Source organism: Aythya ferina, assembly GCF_964211825.1.
Source record: "Aythya ferina genome assembly, chromosome: 1".
Taxonomy (NCBI): domain Eukaryota; kingdom Metazoa; phylum Chordata; class Aves; order Anseriformes; family Anatidae; genus Aythya; species Aythya ferina.
This window is the reverse complement of record NC_140296.1, coordinates 135,745,628-135,769,271: the sequence shown is the minus strand read 5'-3', so window position 1 is coordinate 135,769,271 and position 23,644 is coordinate 135,745,628. Positions and strand designations below refer to the sequence as shown.

Here is a 23,644-nt window from a genome sequence, read left to right as displayed (position 1 = left end):
CTTTGAGCTTGTTAAAAGACCTAGTGTGGAAGAAGACAGGAATAATGCTTCATTAAACATCAAGGTGGCCACAGTGCTGAATTATGTTTCCAGTTGTTGCTGCAACAAGCAAGCTTCAAGGTAAGACTAAATCAAAGTGTATCCATGATAAAGTACATAATTTTGGAAACAATTCTTTTCATTACTAGTGACTCTGAACAGAAGCCACGTTTGCTTATTTATGGCAATCCTAGCATTGCCTATTAACCCTGCCACTTGTGGGCTGTGTTCTTCATAGCATCCTAGAATGGCTTAGGTTGGAAGGGGCCTTAAAGACCATCCAATTCCAACCCCCTTCCATGGGCAGAGACACCTCCCACCAGATCAGGTTCCCAAAGCCCCATCCAACCTGGCCTCCAGAGATGGGGCATCCACAGCTTCTCTGGGCAACCTGTGCCAGTGCCTCACCACCCTCTGAGTAAAGAATGTCCTTCTTGTATCTAATCTAAACCTTCCCTCTTTTAGTTTAAAGCCATTAATCCTTGTCCTATCACTCCACTCCCTCATAAAGAGTCCCTCTCCATGTTTCCTGTAGGCCCCCTTTAGGTGCTGGAAGGCTCCTATCAGGTCTTTTAGGAGTCAACACAATCCTTAGTAAAGTTCTTCCTCTGGTTCTCCTATTGTTCTCTATGTGTTTTGTCATCTATTTACTATAACGGTAGTTGAAAATGGTTCAGCACAGCATGGTGAAGCAAGACAGATTGAACAGAAAGACTGGTTGGATCATTTCAAATAAAACGGGGATGACAAGGCTGAAAAACAGAAATGCTCACTTATAGCAAGATGTGTAGAACTAGCTGAATGAGAGCTTCTAGTCACATTCACAGAAGGAAAGAGAATGCATCCTACTATAGGTTTACAAATTCGAGTCAACTCATTTAAAAGTTTCATTCATACAGGCAAAGACGTCATATATTTGCTCCACAACTGAGGACATCTTTGAATTTATTAATGTAAAGCAGACAGAATTCTAAATCACAATATATCAGAATTACTAAAATATCACTCTTAGATTTACGTAGCAATGCATCACTTATACTACACACTTCATAAGCAGCCAGCAGATTTCTCAGACTTCGGTTTGATAGTAGGATTTGTTACATCTTTTGAGTAAAAATTTATCTGTCTAAAGTCATTGCTTGACATGCAGTGATTAAAAATTAACAGTAAAAAAAAACACACTAACTTTATCACTGAGTGAGCCAATCACAGTCATGGCTGGACAGACAAGGTAGTGACATATCTGAAGAGCAGTGAACTATGACTGTCCACAGCATTCAAAAGGCTGCAAGCAAGGGCTGAAATACCCTTATATGGGTTCACAAATTATCATTTTTTTTAAACTAAACTATTTTTTCCTCCAGTGATGGTTGGGGGAAGAAGGCAAGCAGCAAGACACTTGCATATCTTAAGCCTCTATTATGTAGGAACTCCAGGGCGAGCATAGGGCCAGCTATGCAAGTGCTTTAGGTCAGAAGGATTCTGTGTGAAAAGGGGCTACTGTGGGACATGTGGAAGAGCCCAAGCTAGAGAAGAAGGAGGGGCAGACATGTCCTGGAGTGCTTGTAGATACCAAAGTCAGAGCTTGGGCAATTAAAGGGTGTGGCATTTCTATACAGGAACAAGAACAGAAGGCATTAGGTTTCGTTTGAAATACTATCTTCTCTCCATTAGGGATTTCTGGATTACTCTTGCAAGACAAGCTTTTAACTCTGCTACACTGCAGGAACTGAGAAGCACAAGAACTTCATGGAGCTTTATGTCTTTTATCATGCCTTATTTGCAGCACCAAGGCTCGTCACATCACTCATGCCAGGACAAAGCTTTCTGACAATTCCCATTAGCTCTCTTTCTGGAGGAGTTCCTTGGCAGTTTTCACCTGCACTGAGATGCTCCAGTGTTCCTATAAAGCTCATGAACATTGGCTTTAAAGCTTACATTGCTAAACAAAGTGTCTCTTGCTGTTGAGATGACAGTAAGGCCTGAGTTATTAGAAACTAAGCACAAAGATTCCCGCCCAAATTACTATTCAGAGACAGCACTCTTTTAGCTGAGATCCAGTTTTTTTCATTTTTTCCTGAAAGATTTAAGGGTGCCAAGCAATCATCCACATTAAAATAGTCCTAACCAGCAGTCAGCCATTGTTCTTCTTGTCTGGCTCTTCCACATTGTAATTTCAAGAAGTTCTGGGCCTCTATCTTGAAGTCTAATATTTTGTAAGAGACAAATTTAAAAAAAAGCATCTGGAAAAAGATCCTGAATGCAGACAGATCTGTAATGCCAAGGTAACTCATGCCTTAATGGGCTGGAAGGTTGAAATGGAATTTCGTTTATGTCTGTGTTGGCTCTGGCCCTACACTTGCCCATCGACAATGCTGAGGTCTATTTGAATTACCTAAAACGTTCACTCACTATTTAACGTATTAATGAAGTAATAAACCAGGCCAATGAATAACTGAAATCCAGGCACTGTTTCTGTACTGAATATTATCAGGGTCAAGGGAGCTTTCAAGGAAATATACCTATATACATATTTCAAGGAAATATGAGCGGGTACAGAGAAGGGCGACGAAGCTGGTGAGGGGCCTGGAGAACAAGTCCTACGAGGAGCGGCTGAGGGAGCTGGGCTTGTTCAGCCTGGAGAAGAGGAGGCTCAGGGGTGACCTTATCGCTCTTTTTAGGTACCTCAAGGGAGGCTGTAGCGAGGTGGGGGTTGGCCTGTTCTCCCACGTGCCTGGTGACAGGACAAGGGGGAATGGGCTTAAGTTGAGCCAGGGGAGTTTTAGGTTAGATGTTAGGAAGAACTTCTTTACTGAAAGGGTTGTGAGGCACTGGAACAGGCTGCCCAGGGAAGTGGTGGAGTCACCATCCCTGGAGGTCTTTAGAAGATGTTTAGATGTAGAGCTTAGGGAAATGGTTTAGTGGGGACTGTTAGCGTTAGGTTGGAGGTTGGACTCGATGACCTTGAGGTCTCTTCCAACCTAGAAAATTCTGTGATTCTGTGATACCAGAAAAGTAGTGCCTCAGGATGCTACTGATAGCTGTGTATTATCAGCAGGTATTCTTATTTCCTTGTAGAATCATCCAAGATATAACATGAAATGCAACAGCTTTATATCTTTTAAGGAAATTGTCATCAGATCTCTAGCTCCTAGGGTACTCTTAATTGTGATTCTCGAACATGGGCTACAGCATAGAACACTTCCACTCCCCACACCCAGACTTTGATTGCTAAGCATACTGCTATCTCATCTCAAGCACAGAGGACAGATTTAAGCCATTAAATGAACTGCTGCTGCCTTCCTCATAAGTCGCTCTGTCATTGGTGAGTTTGGTCTCATCACATCACGTTCTCTCAGGAGGCATCTGAGAAAGGAAAATAGGTAGCACATAAATGGGATGAAGGTCATGAGTACATCATTTTTTCCTGTAAGATCATCTGCAGTGTCCTTGTAAGAGATAGAAAAGAATACCTAAAGACCTGCTCTTGAGGTGCGTATCTCCTTTATTGGAAACATTTAGCCTTGGCATTAAGTTTAGGCAGAAGAGCATGCTTCTTAGCACTGACAAGAGACTGAAAATGAGCAGTCAGGGTGTACAAAAGAATTATTTTGATTTTGGTCCTAATATTTATGTTTCAAAGAGACTTCAGGAGTGGAACAGGCAAAGCTTTACGTTGTCCTGAGGATCCATTCTTTAAAGTGCACAGGCAGGCCCAGTTGATGACTTTCAACAGAACTCCATACAGGTCAATGAGCAACATCTGTGATTTCTGCCCAGCAAGACACTTGTAATTTGTACTGAGGCAAGCTCACATCAGACTCTGTTAATCATATTTCCCAGTAAAACTGTTGTTATTATTAGGATGGACTTGACTTTCAGCAGTTTGCTGAAGTTTAGGAGTCCATTAAGTACACAGACCATGAGGCAAGAGGCCACTGTTTAAGACAGAACCCTCTGAAAATCAACTGCCATTAAACAAATATAGATAAATCATCCAGACTGTAAGAATGCACACTTGGAACTGAAAGCAATTGCACTTTTTATCTTGATAAATGTAGCAACATTTAACCATGAATGCTTGTGTGTAATTTCAGCACTAATTCAGTATACTTGCTACTACTCGTTATTTTTGAAAACTACTATTTCCATTAAAAAAATCAGGAAAAAAACTTACTTAGCAAGGTTTTGTTTGGCTTTTGATTTACAATTTAAAGCAGCATGAATCAATAACTGGTTGAAAACATCTCTCTGAAAACAGAAAAAAAGTTAGCAAAATACAAATTAATATGTAATTTAGACTTACATGAACATCATTACAATGGTTACAATGTCTTGTTTACTAAAAGCCCCCAAGGAAAACATTTTCTCGTTGACATATTTAAATAGCTAACACTGTTAGTAAGTGTTTGTAAACAGGATTCAGTCACAAGCACAATTCTTCATTTTATAAGAATGAAGTATTATTAATAACGTAAGCATCAAAGGGAGGCTACTGGAAGAGGATTAAGTTGTATCAAAACATCTTTTATTGACCTCCTTTACCTGAGCATTACTGCCTCCTAGTTGGATTAGCTGGTAACGGATTGGGTACAGCAAATCTACTGCTTTGTCACAATTTCCATTTTCAAACTCCATAAAAGCCTGGCACAGTGGTAACCCCAAACTAGGAGCCAGGGAAAGTTCATGGTCTTCACAAGGTGCTCTGTAGAAAGAGAAAGTGGTGAACTTGCATAAGTCAAATGATAAACACGCATATTTCTGTGCCAGTCTGTCACTGCCTACAGACAGAGTTATTCTTTTTACCCTGCAAAGCCTGATATTTCAGGTACCGTACTAGGATAATATTTTTTCTGTGTGGTTATGTTACCTTCACCTCTGTTACTCATTAATCAGTTTTTATTCCTCTGCACATATTTGCAAGTCACAAGCCCAATGCCTCCTGCCTTTGCAATAAATAGTTTAGGCTAAGAAAAAGCCAGAAAATTCTACACTAGTTTCTCTTCTGATCTTCTCACCAGAACATCCTATTGCTAGTTCTTTGACTGTCCTTACCATTGCCAAAACTGGCAATCAGTCTCTTGCAGAGAGCTCCAAATAATAATCTTTCAAAAGAACTTGCCACACAGCACAGTGCCTCACCATCTTTGGAATATACACTGCATTCCCAGTGACAGCTGGGAATGACAGCTCTCAAAGTCTGCTCTCTTATTTTCAACACGATAGACTGTTTTTAGATGCAAAAACAGCAAGGGATTTTAGATAGCACTTGTTTTTCTTTATTTTTCTTTCTCTTTTTTTTTTTTTCTTTTAAATGCTTGTAACCTAACCCGTCTAAGAGTGAAAGAGACATAGAGCATGACAATAAGCCTGTAGAAGATGTATACATTTTAGTAGACATCCTTCCCAATATTAAAAAATGTAAAAACATAAGTAGCCAAACTGTAGCCGTTTGGTCTATAGGCAATACCTGCAATGGGACAATGTGGAATTGTTTTTCCACTGCTACAAAAGGAGCTGACAGTGATCACACCTTGACAGCTGGAGGCAGTGGCATGTAGGTGCCAAAAGCTTGGTTGGCAGTACCAGAAGGGGAAGAGAGCTATTTGACGCCAGCAATACAAATCCATTCCTGAGAATACGGAGCACAGGTCAATGCTATGAATTCCATTGGTTGCTTAGAATAGATTTCTCTGTAAATTTTCAAATTAAGTCTTTAACATTGAGGAATCAGCCTAGTAACTTTAGTCACTGGTTTCTGTTTAAAGTGCTTGCAACCACAGCTGAAAGCCACAATACTGCTTTAAACTTACCAAGCCAAAAATCTGATGATACAAAATGTACACACTGGTGTAAACAGAAAGCTATGCAACACCTCAGTAAATGCCCCATTGCTACAGTTCACTCCTTAGATAGATAGATAGATAAATAAATAAATAAATAAAATGTGTGTATCTGTATGCTTTCTGTATAAACAATCAAAATGTCTTTAACAATCTACTTTTCAAAGCACTAAGCTTTGCCCTAAATATTCCCTTTGAGTCACAATCATAAATTTCCCTTATTGTCCTCTAGGTCAACGCTGATTTTTATGTATACAGTGTTGCCCAATGTGTTTATCATTCCTTAACATGCAGCCTCCTCTGGAAAGTTAAAAGTGTATAACAGATGTGTATTTTAAAGAAGTGGTCTGAGATAGCTGAAAATGATGAAACAATCCTTCATTTAAACGATTCTTCCAGCTCTCATAGAAAATGCACAGACATCAAAGACTGGTTTTTACTTCCTCTTGCAATTGATCTGAAGTATTGATTCATGAAGAACAATATACGCCCCTGCATTAACTAACATTTCTATCCATGAAAATAAACATGGGATACCAACCACCAAAGAGCGCCACAGAAGGCGGTGTGGGTTGCCCCCGCCAAAGGAAAAGGCAAACCCAGTTGTGGGATTGTCTTTGCCCAAGGACCAGGTTATACCTGGTGGGTAATGCAGAAAGATGGGGATATCAAGTGTGTGCCTCAAGGAGATTTAACACAGCAGAAGAAGTTTTTGAGAAAGGGAAGAAAATAATTCAAATTCTCCTGAAAGCTGGCTTTGCCATTAAACAGAATAAGGTCAAGGGACCTGCACAGGAAATCCAGTTCTTGGGGGTAAAATGTCAGGATGGACGTCATCACATTCCGACAGATGTGATCAACAAAATAACAGTTATGTCTCCGCCAACTAGCAAAAAAGAAACACAAGCTTTCCTAGGCCTTGTGGGATTTTGGAGAATGCATGTGCCAGTCTATAGTCAGCTTGTAATTCTTGTCAACTTTAAAGCCCCAAATGAATTTGGTCTGGGTCATTTTTATGACTGCATTTTAAACAAATAAATAAAAAAAGCCACAAGTAAAACACATCTTAGATATCATTTACATGCATGAATACAATATATTCATGATTCACAAATTAATCCCCCTTAAAAAATAAGGGGCGACCTTATCGCTCTCTATAGGTACCTCAAGGGAGGCTGTAGCGAGGTGGGGGTTGGTCTGTTCTCCCACATGCCTGGTGACAGGACGAGGAGGAATGGGCTTAAGTTGAGCCAGGGGAGTTTTAGGTTAGATGTTAGGAAGAACTTCTTTACTGAAAGGGTTGTGAGGCACTGGAACAGGCTGCCCAGGGAAGTGGTGGAGTCACCATCCCTGGAAGTCTTCAAAAGACGTTTAGATGTAGAGCTTAGGGATATGGTTTAGTGGGGACTGCTAGCGTTAGGTCAGAGGTTGGACTCGATGATCTTGAGGTCTCTTCCAACCTAGAAATTCTGTGATTCTGTGATTCTGTAATCCACTAATCCAAACAATTAAAATAATTTCTCCATCTTACAGTCAGTTTTCTGAAATAACAAAATTAACCTTCATAATGTTTCAAATTACATCTAAAAACGTGCAGTTCTATTACTACAAAAGGCTGAACACAGGCAAAAGAAAACAGTAGGTGGAGAGATACGTAGTGTGTTACAGCTTTCCTGAAGTGGTGTGTGCAGTTTTACACATTTTACATATACTTACATATCAATATAATTATATGAAAGATATCCACTGTCTCCTACTTCAGTCAAATCAGACATGCTTAGGCTTGATTTGACAGATCCTTGTTTTCGTAACTACTCTTAAATACATTTATTTTTGGTTGAGAAACATTATTGTCAGAAACAAATTGTGAGAATTTCAGATTCTTCTTCCTCCTTCTTTTCTAAGGGAAGGGAAGCAATAGATGCTGAAGCAGGGGAAAAACAAGTTATATGGGGGAAGAACTGAATGAAATTTTAAACTGGCAATGATTGCCATACCAGCAATCATGGGTTTGGAGCAGGATACGCTGAAATTCCTAAGATGTTATGGCCAAAAGCAGGAGGGGAAAGGTGGTACTGTAACTCAAGGCAGTGAAGCCGGGCAAACAGGGATGTTATTTGACTGCCATTTGTGACTTTACCAGCCTACCAAGCCCATAGGTCAGCTGTGTGTTCTCAGACACAATCTCTACAGATTTCAGCAGCTTTCTGTTCACTTTCAGTTGTTCGGCATTGATACATTGAAAACCATTACTCACACTTATGAGAGAGATTTCATTAAGAGTAATTAGATATAAATTTGTATTGGTTAAGTATTAATCTTTTTTCTCTCCCATGTTTGCTGCAGAGTCTAATCAGGTGGTCTACTGTTTACAACTTTGCAAATTACTAAATTTTGTGCTTAAAACTATACCATTAAACCAGTAACTTGTTTTTAGGATCTATCACCTGCATTTACATACATGTAATCTATAGATCAATCCCTTCAAAAGAATTACCATCATTTACAGTTATTCAATACAAAAGAGAACATAAAGAAAAAACATTGTTTAGTTGAAATACTTCAATATGCAAATTTTGCACATAATTCAAAGCAAAATATTCTCTAGAACTGCTTTAGCAATATTTAAAAATTGCTTTCCTGCAGAGATACTTCACAATGCACCAAATTGTAGCTATTAGAACATTGCTACCAACTAACGATCCATGATTAAAGAATATTTTACAGCAGAGCAGAAATAACCACCACAGAGAGCTAACATATATTGTGCAATGTCCTCATTACTATATGGGTGAAATACTTTACTTATTGTATGTAACACAGCTTAGTATGAATTCATCAAAAGAAAATACAAAGCAAATGTTCACTTAGTGCTCATGAGTTCAAATGTAAGCAATTCTTGCTTAACAAAACAGAAGCCCCTCTAGATAGAACTCAAAAATAATTACAGGGATCTTCTAATTGCACTTCAGCTGATTCAAACCAGACTTGTCCCACTAACACTCTAAGGCAGAGAAGAATATGTTGTAACACTTCTGCAAGCCAGAGGCATTACCACCCTAAAGTTCAGAGGACAAAATATTTTTTCAGTATAACATTTTAATTCATTTACTTACTTGGCAAGTTCTTGAAGAGTTGTTAAAAGCTCATCAGTAGTTTTGTGGTCTTTGGCTCCAAGGGAAGACATCAAGATGTGTACATCGTTAAACAAAAGAATGTGATCTTTGGTGTGTTTCTTTGTAATCTTGAGAACGTTGTCCCACCTGTCTCCAAGCTTTACACCTATGAGTAAAAGATATTTTTTTCAATAAAAATACCACATGCAAAAGCATCACTTTGTAACCAGCATCACACAGCACAGATAGCACTGCTACTAAACTCAAGAAAACAGACCCTAGAGTGGCAAAATTATATTATAATATTATTATAATATAATAATATAAGTAATGCTTAGTTACAGCCTGTCATATCTGGGCAAAGGGTTTATTGACTGTCAGTAATTTATTGCCAGTATTCTAGACTGCATTAAGCAAGGTTCTGGCTTTAATACAAGATTGCTCGTGTCTTCTTGGAGATGATGTTCATAGTGAATTGCCTATAGCAATCAAATTATACAGACAGATAAGATGGATTGCATAAACAAACCCAATGCACCATTAGTGTTTCAGTAAAATATTATGAAACCCTGCACCCTCCAACACCACCCTTCAGGAACTCCAGTGTGCAAATTCTAGCTTTAAAAAGTTGAGAAGAAATGACACAGAGTTATGAGAGTACACAAAAGCCAGAGGCTAATAGATGTGCACTTGCTATATCAACCAATATCACAATATAAAGTATTTAATTTGAAATTTACGTCAAGAAAGCTCTATAGCATTTTAGAAGCTAATGTACTCAATTATTCAGCCTCAGATCTCCAGGGACAATATAAGTTAAATCTTCCAGAAAAGAAATATGTAACCTCTGCTAGCTTGAGCTGAATGAAATACTGTGCTGGCATGGGAAAAAAAAATATCTTGGAAAGAAGAAAGGTTATGCACATGATGTGGATTAACCCTGGTAGGCAGCGAAGCACCACCCAGCAGCTCGCTCACTTGCCTCCCCCTCAGTTGGATGGGGAGAAGAATCAGAAAGGCAGAAGTGAGAAAACTTGTGGGATGAGAAAGACAGGTTAATAGATAAAACAAACGCTGAGCATACAAGCAAAGCAAAATAAGGAATTAATTCACTACTTCTAATCAGCTGACAGATGTTTACCCATTTCAAGGAAAGCCAGGCCTCGTTATGTTTAACAGTTAATTGGGAAGACAAACACCGTAACTCCAAATGTCCCCTCTTCCTTCTTCTTTCCCGAGCTTTTATTGCTAGGCATAGCACCTTAGGGTATGGGATATTCTTTTGGTCAATCAGGGTCAGCTGTCCTGGCTACATTCCCTCCCAAATTCTTGTGCAACCCCAAGCCTACTTGCTGGCAGAGCAACATGAGAAACAGAAAAGACCTTCATGCTGTGTAAGCACTGTTCAGTAATAGCTGAAATATCTGTGAGCTATCAACACTGCTTTGATCACAGATCCAAAACATAGGATCGTAAGAGTTACTATAAATAAAATTAACTCTATCCCAACTAAAGCAGAACAGCAAAATATTATAAAGTTCACATTGAGGCTTTTCTCAAGAACGAAATTTTAAGATTTCTTCTGTAACACTGACCAAGCTTGCTCTGTAAGTATCTCTAAGAACTTCTCCAACATGCCAGTGTGTGTATTGTGGGGTGAGGGTAGGGAGAGGAAGGCAAAAAGAAAACTGTTCCTCTTACAGATTAAGAAAGAACAGTTGGATATCCTACCTTCCAGACGAAGCCTGTACAGCATTGAACAGTTATCTACTATATCCAGCATGCTTCCACTTGACAGGCACTGAGGAGCAATCTGTAATCACAGGTATTCATAAGCTGCCCAACTGATGTGCTAGCAGGAACTTACTCAGATAATCAAACTTATATTCAAAGTACAGAATTAATTTTATCTTTTTATTCATCCAAAAATACCTGTCTGACAATAGCCCTATTTGCATCTTTTCTGAATGTGGTAATTTGCAGTGACAAACACACATATTGCTTCATTTGTGCTGCTTTACATGTTATGGAGTTAAACTCAGTAAGCATGGAAGGTCATCAAGGTGTTTTTTTGTTTGCTTCCAGTACAGTGCCATAATTAGTATTTCATTTTGCCAGATTTAGTAGACCGGAATCTGCACAGCAGCTTTCTTAATGACAACATTATTTTTACAAACCTTACAAAGATGTTATACTACCGAAATTTGATAGCACTTATTTACTAAGATTGTTTTGAAATCTATGCAGTAAAGCACCATAACATATTAAGTAGAAATAAAAAGACATGTTTTTGTTGACTTAGTAGCTAACATGCAAAAATCACTTCTTTATAAAGGTAACTTGACTTTACAAGAAAATTATTTCACATCCTTTTAAAAAAGTTTCTTTTCAGGGGCATTTAGACCTATACATCATGAAAAAGATACGTGGACACCTGGAAAACAGTACCAACAGTGCCATTACAGCTACTTCAAGCAAAAGTGTAAGAAAGGCTTGAATCAGTATTTGAGTATTTGGGGCATTTCAGTAGTTGACAAACAGCTTCCCAAACAACAGATATAAATAATATAATAAAATAATATGGCAATTGCAATAGGTTTCAATTTCATGCAGAAGGAATAAAGTACGTATTGTGGCCTTAAGCATGTTCTCCAGTAAAGATTAAGGCTCCTACTCACATGATTGTCATAAATTGTCAAAGCAGCCTCATATTCCCCCTGTAAAAGCAATCAAGGACCATATCATTAACATTCAGGTAGAGAAAACAAGAGTGATGGGTAGTAACCAAACATATAAATACAATTAATAGGTGCCATATTACTTCACTGCCTCATGACTTGTTTAAAAAAAAAAAAAAAAAAAAAAAAGTCAATGAATTCCTTGAGGCCTGAAAAGAAAGAACAGAGACTAAGATAAAACAGGCTTTACTAGGTAAAATAACCACTACGCTTAGGTTTCATTTAATAATGAGAACTAATCCTGCCATAGGTTACACATGAGGGAGAAAGACAAGGTGTTACCTCTCATTCTAATCTTCCTTTCAGGTTTCTTTGCAGACATTACTGCATCATGAAGTTATGCAAAGAGGTAGGAATAAAACTAATGTTAAGCAGGCTATACAAAAGCTGTATAATAGTGTTAATAGTGCTGAACATCAGCAAGTTATCTTGTTTGCTGAACAACGTACAGCACCTTTTCCATGATGACACATTTGTCTCCTGAATGAATTGAGACCCACAACTACAAAGAATTATCAAGTCCAAGGAAATTCTGCATTGCAGCCTGATAGGTTGGGTAAGTTGCAACTTAAAGGGTTTCAATAAATTTGATCTCTCTATAAGAGCAAGAATTAGTATCATTGACTAATAACATTAGCTATCAAATCTAGAGCTGTTGTACTTCCTCTTTTCTAGTGTCGGCAAATTTTGAGTTCAACAACAAAGTACTGAATTTGAAGAGAATTTTATTTTTAGACAAAGTTTTTGTCTAAAAATTAGAGATCCAGGTTCACCTTTCTATACAATAATTGTGCCAAATGTAATTAGTGACCTTATTTTATCTTTGAACATGTAATAATCATGTAATAAAGCAACTTTTCAACATTCCAACGAAGCTACTGGATCTTTGTTCAATGTAATTACAAAAAAATTATTCTCAAAATAATTGTACTAGCGAACTATCCTGTAAAAATGTCATTGTGCCATTTTACAAAAAAAAAAAAAACACACAACCCTCTAGACAGCTGAAAAAAAAAATAAATAAACGCTAGGGCTGCCTTTTAAATAGCATTAGATCAATTATCTGTCTGGACCATAAAACATCTGTATGAAAATGTCTCATACCTTTTCAATGAAGTATAAAGCCCAGTGCCAGTAATTATGACAAGCAAGCATATCACTGTTCTGCAAAATAAAATAAAATAAAATAAAAATGTTATATACAAAATAACTTTCCATTTAAATGTATCTAGACAGATTTCTGTTTTCTTCTTCATAAAGGAGTACTTCAAGTGACGGAAGAGACAAGAACGTTAAATCAGCTTGTCTACTTTAAATTTCTCATTATGCATATGCTACTTGAAATTCAGGATGAAAACCGAAGTTTATATAACTGAATTTGTTATTATTATATTTATTATATATATTTATTATTATTATTTATTATAACTGAATATCATAAATATTCACTGAACTGTACCAACTTTGCACCCTACTTCTCAACTGGTACCAGAATTTTAAATATTCTTTAATAGTCTACAACACTGTAGTTAAATTTAATCTTCTTACAGGTGAAAAAATCTTCCTTGTAATGATGAAAACTGCTTCACTTTCAGGAAGTACAAAGGTTCCCAGTGAACTTTATGGTGCTAATATAAATCCTCTAGTAATCTTTACTTGTTTAATATTATACTACAAAACCAATATGAGCAACTAAAATAGTTAAGGGGTTGGCATAAACCTGATAATATCACGTTTACTACCATACCACAATACCAAATGCCATATAAACAAGAACATGGGATTACCTCACTGAATAAAACAAAACCTTTCTTCTGCTGCTGATTTTGAGTTCTGAATGAGATTAAATTGCTAAGGCAGAAGTGGGCTTGCAGACTGCTAAAATAAATAAAAGCAGACTATGAGAACTCTTTGCAATAGCTCTGGAGAAAAACTTTCCCATTTAATAACCAACAGTACTGGCACAGAGGCCCCCTCTGGTAACATAATCTGCCCCTTTTGATTTTGTGCTGAAACATACATAAAAAAAAGGCATCTTATTTTTTTGTGTGGAGAGGAACAATAAAAAGTAAACTACCATGTAAAAAAACCTTACAAATTCTTTATGACTCTTACTGTAAAGAAAGATGAATTAAAAACACCAAAAGGAGTCTAGTGGTGCTAGATATAAAAGATCCTGGTCATTAAAAGAAGTACTAATTGTCAATTCACCAGGCCAAACATAAGCCCTTAGAAAGCCCTGCTTTTTTTTCCACATGATTACATTTTAACTGGGTTCATGATGAAAAGATGGGTTCATGAAGGCTAAGATGAAAAATAGTGCATAAAAGAAGTGATTATATACATTATCATTATGACAATGTCAGCAGTTATAAGTCTTAACTGTACTGGAGTGGACATGAGGGTATTCTAGACAATTCCACTTACTGATCTGGCACTTCGTTTTATTTGGATAAAGGGTATAAAGCTCAGAAGAATGGAACTATTTTAAGAAACAGAGTTCAAACAGGTTCCAAAAGTCAGGGGCTGATTTCAGAAATGGTTGTTGGTAGTTTTGAAGGTGTCACCCAAACTGTAAGTTCCATGTATCACTGTTTCATTAACTAATATGTCAAAGGACAGAATCCTTTCTGAGACATCAAAGATATGAACCTGAAGAGAGGATTGACTGCTTGCATATCCAAGCTTGGTACCTCAATGATTTAATTTAAAAAAAAAAAAAAAAAAATCATCCTTCTAGCCTCACTATCCAGCCCTGTTCTTTGGGCAACATGGTACAGTGAGTTGAGATGACTCTAAAACAAACTCTTGTGGGTTCTATCAACTTCAAACTCCATAACCTTATGCTCTGAATATTATTATCTGCTCTTCACTTAATCATTAGGAAAAGACATGCTGTTCAACACAAATAAAAATTAAGCTCCACTTACAGCAAAGGACTACATGACAAATTAACAAAACTGTTCAATATACCACTGAGAGATACTCAAATAAGTTGGATGTATGAAGTAACTTGAGTAGACTAGAAAAGAGACAAAAGCATAATTTATCTTTTCTTTACAGCTCACCTAGCATCCTTCCCTATCAAGAAGTAAATCAAAACAAACAAACAAAAATAATCAAAAAGTTCATTAAATACATGAGCTTTCTGAAATGTTGCTTTGCCTGTGTTATCTCAGAGCTGGTTCCCCTGAGGAAGATCACATAGGTTCCTCAATTGATGCATGTTGCTCAGCCTCAGTCTAAGCAAAAAGTTCATGAAAATAACACTTGTCATTTTACTTCTATAAACATGCAAGTATAAATAAATCAGTTTTCATATCTAATATTTCATCTTCCAGCAATGGCCATGACTTTATGAGATATAAAATATTTAGCCAGTTCCATCTGCTTAAGAAAAAGAAACTATGGTGCGTGTGTGTACAAACTTGTTGAAAAGCAGTATCTTTTTCAATATTTCTAGATAAAACAAGGCAGTGTGAAAAGACAGACTTTTTGTGAAACATGGCCAACCAATGTGTTTGGCATTTGTGTAATCTCAGCAGTCCTAGTTACGATGGCATAAAGTGGTTCAAAGTATGTGTTGTTCATAATATACAATTTTTTTATGCTTCAAAATTGGCACAGATAACAGCACCACAAGTGATTTTTCTCGTAATGTGGGAAATTTGCATTGCTTGTAACATGTATGGAGACAAGAATAAACTAGATGAAGAATCAGAGAACTTGACTAGAGGAGATAAAGAAGACCTAGGATTTTTTTTTCAGAGATGCTATGAGAAAGTTTACCTTCCAGTTGGCTTCTGTCTCCTTCATAAATGCTAACCCTTTCTTCACCTCTGCTTTCATTTCATTTATGTGAGCTATAGTATGAACAGACCACGCATCTGTCTGATCTATAGCCAAAGCCTGTGAGTCAAAAAGGGAAAATGTGATCTTACAAACTTGCAAATAAACATATTTATTATTGCTGATATAGAAGCAAGAGACTTGTATTTATTAGCTGCACGTTAAGTATATCCCTGCACTATTCCTACTAACCATAGCCTGGAAGACTGATTTGGACAGAAAGGAAGAAAATGTTTATTGGCTGACTTCACTTCCTGACTTCTACTGCACAGAGATAAACATGTGCAGAACAGCTTTAGAATGCAGGCTTTAATGAAGATTATCAAATGATGTTTTATTTCAAAGGCATATGTCAATATAAACCATAAAAGAATTGCATACACAGGCATAATATACCCCATAGCACATTCTTGCAGGTAATCATTCCTTTAAGAACATGTCCAGCTCTGACTATTGAGCAATTTACTCTTTCCCACTCCATTTACCAATAAGTTTTAGCTATTTCGTAAAGTTAAGTCTTTCTTGTCACTTTCAGCCATTTGATTTAACAGAACCTTGGCAAAAACACCCATTAAAGATGAATTGTATCTGAGACCCCTGGAGGACTGCAGAAAGTCAGGTGTAACTACTGTCTTCATAAAAAGGGAACACACCAAGTAATTTTGATCCCCAGGAACACTGTAGACTTAATTGCTCAATAATTCATGAATGTGCATCTAGAAAAAAAATGGAGGAGGAACCCAAACAGGGTGGATTGTCAAGAGCAAATTATGTCAAGTCAATCTAACATTCTTTAATAGGAGTCAACAGACAGTTATACATGGGGGAAACAGAAAATTCAATATTCGTGGATTTTAGACAGCTGTTTTGATACCATCTTGCATGGCATGGTTGTAAGGAAATGAAGGCAATACAGTTAAGATGAAATTGCCATGGTATGGCATAGATATATGAATCTTTCTAAGGAATATTAATCAATAGTTCTTTGTGAAATTGTGAGAATTTCCATGCTAAATTTTATCTCTTTGCTACTTCTCTTAACAACTGGGATGACGATGAGTCAGTTTACAGTATCTGCACAAAACATCACTCAGAGATAGGGAGCATGACTAAGAATTCTAAAACATTTTACCATCAATAAAAGGCAATTACCTCAAGGGCAAGCTTCTCAGCACGATCAAAAAGGTTTGTTTCCATGAGTCCAAAAGAATAGTAGCCCTTAACGTAGCTAAGCAAAAGAGAAATGAACAATGCTTCATCATTAAGAACTAGATTTAAGGTAGGATTGAAAAACATACCAGAACATACAGTTAACTCAAAACAGTCCTTACAATGCACTTTATATTGAACCATGCAAAGAGCTCAGATCCCATCTATTTTAAATGTGTATCTAACAAAAGACCAACTCTTCCTCATGCCCAACATGTATACTAAAAAACATGCAATCTATTTATTGTGCTAGCCAGAGCATCACATGGAACTGGGAACACTGTGTTTTTGATTCTGAATTGTAGAGTATGTAGACAATATTTAGACTCAACGTCTGCTTTTCTGTAGGTAGTCTAAACCACCACTAGCATTTTTCAAATTCAACACATTCTGAAGCATACTGAATTTTACCAACAGGAAAAAAAAAAAAAAAAAAAAAAAGCACCCACAAGTGACTTAAGATTTACAGTTAGAAACAGTGAGTGGGTGAGTGGGAATGTGTCAAAACACTTTCTGGTTTGTATAAAGTGGCTATTCTGGCTCCCCCAATACAACAGGCTGGAGATAGAACAAACTCACTGTCAGGCTGCTGCTGGTGGTGGTAAGCCACACTGATAATATTCAAAGGGCTCAAGCTTGCAGAATACAGAACAATAAGCTAGCTCTCATAGGAAATGAGAGGCCAAGAGACACCAGCATGGAAATCAGGAACAAAATGCACATCACCAGTGTTTTGAGAGCTGACATTTACTTCTTTGGATAAACTGGAATTTAGAGTTGCAGAGAAGAATCTAATCTCTATAACATTTATAAAAATGCAGAACTAGATGGTCAGAAGCAAGAAAATACCGCCACCAAAATTATCTGTATATCTCAAATGCAATGCATATGGCTGTAGTCTTCTGCACTTTCTCCAGTGCCCACTAACCTATAGGTAAGTGCCTTTAAGTGATGTGGCTCTTCAAAACTGGTTAACGTCATTCTGAAGTCACAAGGCATCCCCGTTAAGCAATAAAAGTCCAATGTAAAGGAAAATTAGGGAAGTTGTATGCTTCTGTGCATGTACATGATGTGGTCATTTTAAGAAATATTTAACTGCTATTGTATTTGCAGATTTGTAGATTGCAAAACACTACTGGATACATCTCTGTTTCTCAAAGTATCTGCTGGAGTTTTGGTTTTAAACTCAGGAGGCAGAAAAAAAATACTAAAACATGTGGGGTACATTGCACCTGATTTATTTCATGGTTTGAGAGGAATAAAGGTTGATTTTTTATTTTGGTCAAGGTATCGATTCATACGAAACTCTACATGCCTGTCAGATTTCTATACTTCAAGAAATGTTTAATATATGGGTATTTCCTGTTGATTTACATTTAAGTGGACAACGAATGCACTTTTATAACACTGTGTCCAGAAAAAATTACAAAAATGCAGTCAAAGCTGCTAAGGAGTCTTACTTCCCCAAGAAATGACATCAGCGTACTGTAGTTAAGAAGAACAAAGTATTTTACTTTTTTTTCTAAACTGAGATAACACTGCTGGAAAAATGAGACATTTTGTGGCATGCTTTAGATTCATTATTATGATTGTAGAGAATAAGAATGAGAATATAGACATTCTATAAGAATATAGGCATTCAGTCTATATTCTTTACAGTGCTTGTGGAAGAGAAAAGGAGAAAAGATTGTACCGGATATCAAGATACAGAGCATGGGTCTACATACATGTAAATATTCACAGAACATTTAGAAATTTATGTTTGACTATGGAGGGTCTATTCTATCTCTAAGTGTTAAATGTATACACTGATGTATAGTTTGATGTAGATTTTTACATAAAGTTAGCAGCTTTCAAGTAATTTAACAGGTCTTAAAAATAATTTAAAGAATTATCCCCACGTAATTGTTTTTGTCAACTAACTGCTTGTCAGTAGATTCAGATTACCCCAAATTAACCTTGGGAAACCAAAACTTTCAGGACTTAACTAAATAAATAAAATGAAATAAAACAAGCAAACAAAAACTATCCTATGTGCTACATGATGTGCCACATTTGCTAGCAAAAATTACTAACTGACCTAAAGCTCACTTCTAAAACAAACAAAACAGAAAATCACTAACAGTATCAGCAGGGATATAGGAGAGGTGTTCTAGGTGTGGTCACTTATAATTCACTTGACTTCACTTACAAGCTGTGATCTTTTCTACGTGTCTTTATTCAGTAGATCCTATCCTTTAGATGTGTTTGAAGTTAAAAAGACAAAGCATGTATACCTTACACCAGATAAAGACCTATTTTTAAAATGAAGCATGACCTACCTGCTCAGAGGAACATCAGGTGTCCAGAAAGGAAAAACCCTTGCAACAGAGTCTCTCATTTGTATATGATATCCCAGATAGAAATAAGTGTCCTGGGAAAATTTGAGGGCTAGCAAGTCCGTTGGATGGCTCTGCAGAATCTGTTCCCATAGATCACAAGCTTTGGGGAGCTGGCTAGAAATATAGAAATATTCTGAATGCTGAAAGAAGGCACACACACCCAACTCTACTGTTACTTCTAAACTCATGCTATTCTGAAAAAGAGAAAATTCAACATCAAAAAACTTTTTTTTTTTCTTGAAAGAATTTAAGTTTGTTTTTTTTTTTTCTGTAAGAAACAATGACATTATTTTCACTGGGTACTTTCTGGGAAATAATATAAAATAAATATTCTTGTGTTAAAAAAAAACAAACTATAAACTGCACAGAAAAAAACAGTAGCTCAACCATAAATCTAAAGATTTTCTTATGGGGTTGAACAGAGACCTGCTGTTATCTGCTTGAGGGTAGGAAGGCTCTGTAGAGTGATTTGGGTAGGCCAAATCAATGTGCTGAGTCCAACTGCATGACATGCAACAAAGCTAAATGCCACGTGCTGTACTTGGGTTGTAAAAACCCCATGCAGTGGGACAGGCTTTCCATTTTTCAGAGGAAATCTATTTTGACATAGGAAGACAACAGAGAGGAGAAGAAAGGTCTGTTCTAGACTTTACTTATGTGGGTCCAAGTGTGTATTATATTATACTGGACATCAGAGTACTTAAATATTAAGTATCTTAGTTCTAAACCATTTACTCCACTGACAGATCTAAGACAGATTTAACACAAGGAGTGCTTTACGTTTTAACATAGAGGCCATACAGCACTTCCCCTCCTACAGTTCTGATGGAAAACTAGTCATGGTGATAGAGCCTGGGTAGATAAATTGCAGCACAGCCACCAACACTGCACATTGATCCTTCACTAGTTGTCTAGCTAGACAGCTAGGCAACACCACTCCCAAGCATCGCCTCTACCTGTGGTAGGTAAAACTCTTCCCAGTCCTTTACATGGGTGGAAAGCGACAACAGAAGAGCAAGTGGGACATGTGCTAAGGTGGTACACAGCAACAGCAAGGAGATTCTGAATGACAAGACCAGCTCCTGCCCCCTTCCCCATAGGGCTAGACACTTACCCGTGGGCAAACATGTCCAGCGCTGATACGTGAAGCTTCTCCCGCTCACTGAGAGGCTGGGATTTTGACAGTGTCATCATTGTTCTCATTGCACTGTCCAGCTCTTTGTTGAGCCGCACTGAACTTCCAGTACCAATCAGCTCCAAACCATTTGCGATGACCTGTCCCATTGCTAGAGAAACCAGCACATTACAACTTGAGCCATTCGGAACTGTAAGAAACTCATCTCTACAGAAGCATTAACACAGTTTTGTTTTGTTTTAAAATGGGACTGATCTGTAGTGACAGGGGACAGAAAGGCTTATAAGCCTGAAGTTTCCTAGGCCCTTCATGATAAGCATTTAAGAAGACTTGAAATGAAAAGAAAAACACAAAACCAAACACATCATCCCAGCCTGCTCTCGACTATAAAGAATCTTCACAGAGTTCTGCAGCCCACTGCTTCCCACTTGCCTAAACAAAGCACAGTTAACACAAAGAGGCAAGGAATTATGCAACACTTGCCATACTAACCATTAAAGATTATACTTACTAAAATTTGGATCTGCTGCTTTTAGCTTGGAGAGACATCCCTCGATACCTCCAAGACCCTCATCATTGGCCCAGGTTGCATACTATAAAAGAGAGAGACTGTGTCAAGGAATCCCCAGTGACATTGGGCATCTTCTCCTCCTCCCAGCCACGTGAAAGTCAGAAGCAAGAAAAATGATAGCAGAGAACCTTTACATTCAGATACAATTAGGTCAGTAAGAAAACACAGAAGCTGCTTTCTTTAAGGTAGCTTGGCCACCAGCAGAACTGACAGCCTTTGTTCTCTATGCAGCTTATGGGTCCAGGGTCCAGTGGGATGAGCACACTACCTGAAGTTCTTCCTACAGCTACAGTGTCTGGCATCACTCTTTGCTATGAGGGTTTTCTGCTGACTGCTAATAGCTGAATTCAGCCCAATTTGAAGAACATGTGTGAGAACGTAACATTTCTGATACCACAGCTTCCCTGTCAGACTTGACAGCCGGTAGCTAACCAACACACATGCTACTGGAAAGAACCAATGCAGATACATGAACACAAACACACACACTGTGATTGCCTAATCATGCCTTCCTCAAGAAACAAAACTCAGTACAGCTTCTGTCTAATCTTTCAGCTGTAAAGGAATGTAGAAATCAGCTACACCAAAGACTGGTTTATCCAGAAGTCCCTTCAGACCCCATTTTTCATCATACCTGGGTGAGCACTGCATCAAAGAGTTTACAGGCTTCATTGCTAGCAGTGGACAGGCCGAGTCCAGCATCCTGCCAGGCCTGCACAACAAACAGATGAGAAACGAAGGATTTCACACACTGAGATGACGGACAGAGTGGTGACATTCTGATGTTTTTCAAATGTTTAATTTTTTTTTCAAAACAGGAAAAAGCTGTGAGAACAATGTTAGCATATGCAGACACTTTTTGTGCACCTGTCCATACATCTCAATTTGTTGGGTTAGCAGTGGGGATAAAGAACCAAAAATTATAAATTGTAGAATTTGAAAGGCTGTATACCTTACAAGGTGAGGACCATACTTCACTCCCTGCACATAAATTTGAGCTGGTGCCTCTGCTGAAGATACACCTCATATGAAACAGTGACACGGGAAAGGAACACTCCAGGTTTCTATATACAGAAGCAATACTGCCTTTTCCTAAACCAGATGGCCACACAACCACCACATTTGTCATCTCACTACCTCAGGGGCTTTCCTTCCTAACTTACCTAACTAATGCCATCGTCGTCAAAACTTTTAGGGAGCCTAAACACACATGCTGGTTCTGCTGCTCCTTGCGCTCATTTCCCCTCATCCTTCTCCCTAAACCCAGAACAGACTGCCCGCTGCCAGGCTTCCTGGAGGAGAGTGCCATTGCCTCCACTCCTTTTCCTGCTTTGCCTTTTCTCTTGGACCAGACCAAAGCCTCGCCCTTGCTGCTGCTTTGCTGCTGACTCTTCCCTTCTAGCGGTGTCCCTGCTGCCATGCCAGCCGGCTGTGAGCGATCCCTCCTCTTTACTCCTCTGGTTCCGCGCGGCCGTTTCGCAGCGCTCTGCAGAACCTGCAGCACCCAGAGGAGCTTTTTGTTTTTCTCCCCCAGCCCCAGCCCCAGCCCCAGCCCCAGCCCCAGCCCCAGCCCCAGCCCCAGCCCCAGCCCCAGCCCCAGCCCCAGCCCCAGCCCCAGCCCCAGCCCCAGCCCCAGCCCCAGCCCCAGCCCCAGCCCCAGCCCCAGCCCCAGCCCCAGCCCCGACGGCTGCCGGCACCCCCGGGGCTCCCCCGGCCCGGCCCGGCCCGGCCCTCCCCTGGTCGCGCCGCGCCGCTCCGCTCCCCTCCGCCCCGCCGGACCTTGCAGTCCCTCAGCGGCGCCATGGCTCCACCGCTGCTCCTCCGACCCTGCCCCGCGGCTCGGAAGCTCCCGGCCCTCAAGAGGAGGGGCCGCGGCAGGGGCGGGCGGGGCCGCCGGCGGCGGGGCCGGGCCGGGGCCGCTCATCCCGCCGGCCGCGCTCGCTGCCGAGCCCCCGGGGCCGCCGCCGGGGCCCGCTGCTGCCGCCGCTGCTGTCGCCGCTGCTGCCGCCGGCCACGCGGGGCCCGGCCGCCCCGGGGCGCCTCGGCAGCCCGGCGGCTTCCCGCCACTGACCTGGTCTGCCCTGCCTGGTGTCTAAGAGAAAAAGAGAGTTTATGTCCGGTGGAAGAAGGGACAGGCAACTTGAGAAAAGCACAAGGAAGTTGCCAGCATATGCAGGGAAAAAAATCAGGATGGCTAAAGCCAAAACCAGTCACCATGTACTGTATAGACAGCCTGAGAGGAGATGTCAACATAAATTTAGGCCACAAGACCAGAAAAATCAATACTTTTAGGTTAATAGAATAGTGAATTTTAAAATGTGTATGAAATAGTGAATTTTACTATAGAATAAAAATAATATTGAAGCCAATCCACGCTCAGATAATGTTTTCTTGGAAAAAAATAGCAATTTCCAGTTCTATTATCCAAACTGTAATACACAATAAATGTTTGTTCATTGTCTTTTGTATTATAAAAACAAGGAGTTCCGTTTGAGGAGCGGGAGTTGCGAAAGCTCCCTGCTGAAGTAAGGAGCTGTATAATGCTTGGCTAGACACTATGAAAATTCTTTTGCTTAATGTAACAAAAAAGAGAACCCCCTCCCCTTCTCTCCTTCTGCATCTCAGTTGCCTCTTTTGTTCAAAGACACTGCTGCAAAGCTCATGTAACCATCTCCTGATAAGTTGCTAAACTAGTGTATCAACATCCTGCATTCCTGTTTCAGGCTGGGCCAACATGACCAAATAAAAAAAGAAGTTGAACCA

The 23,644-nt window shown here is 39.0% G+C and overlaps 1 protein-coding gene across 1 annotated transcript; it reads right to left on the bottom strand.

The window, feature by feature from the left end:
- Window positions 1-967: 967 nt before the first annotated feature.
- On the bottom strand, window positions 968-22,807 carry TTC38 (tetratricopeptide repeat domain 38). The gene is made up of 14 exons (XM_084507004.1): window positions 22,661-22,807; window positions 21,516-21,593; window positions 20,822-20,903; window positions 20,290-20,461; window positions 19,116-19,289; window positions 16,738-16,813; window positions 15,526-15,645; window positions 12,841-12,900; window positions 11,677-11,715; window positions 10,730-10,811; window positions 8,999-9,164; window positions 4,585-4,744; window positions 4,217-4,290; window positions 968-3,405 (listed from the first exon to the last, which is right to left on the bottom strand). The coding sequence occupies exons 1-14, from the start codon at window positions 22,682-22,684 to the stop codon at window positions 3,312-3,314; spliced, it is 1,401 nt and encodes a 466-aa protein (XP_084363130.1). The 5' UTR covers window positions 22,685-22,807; the 3' UTR covers window positions 968-3,311.
- Window positions 22,808-23,644: the final 837 nt, after the last annotated feature.

Excerpts from the sequence above, each read along its gene's own strand:
- TTC38 (XM_084507004.1), bottom strand. The coding sequence starts at position 22,684 with ATGGCGCCGCTGAGGGACTGCAAG. Across the intron at positions 16,814-19,115 it reads CCTGATGTTCCTCTGAGCAG|CTACGTTAAGGGCTACTATT; the intron begins GTAGGTCATGCT and ends TCTTTTGCTTAG. Across the intron at positions 4,291-4,584 it reads TAGGAGGCAGTAATGCTCAG|AGAGATGTTTTCAACCAGTT; the intron begins GTAAAGGAGGTC and ends TTCTGTTTTCAG.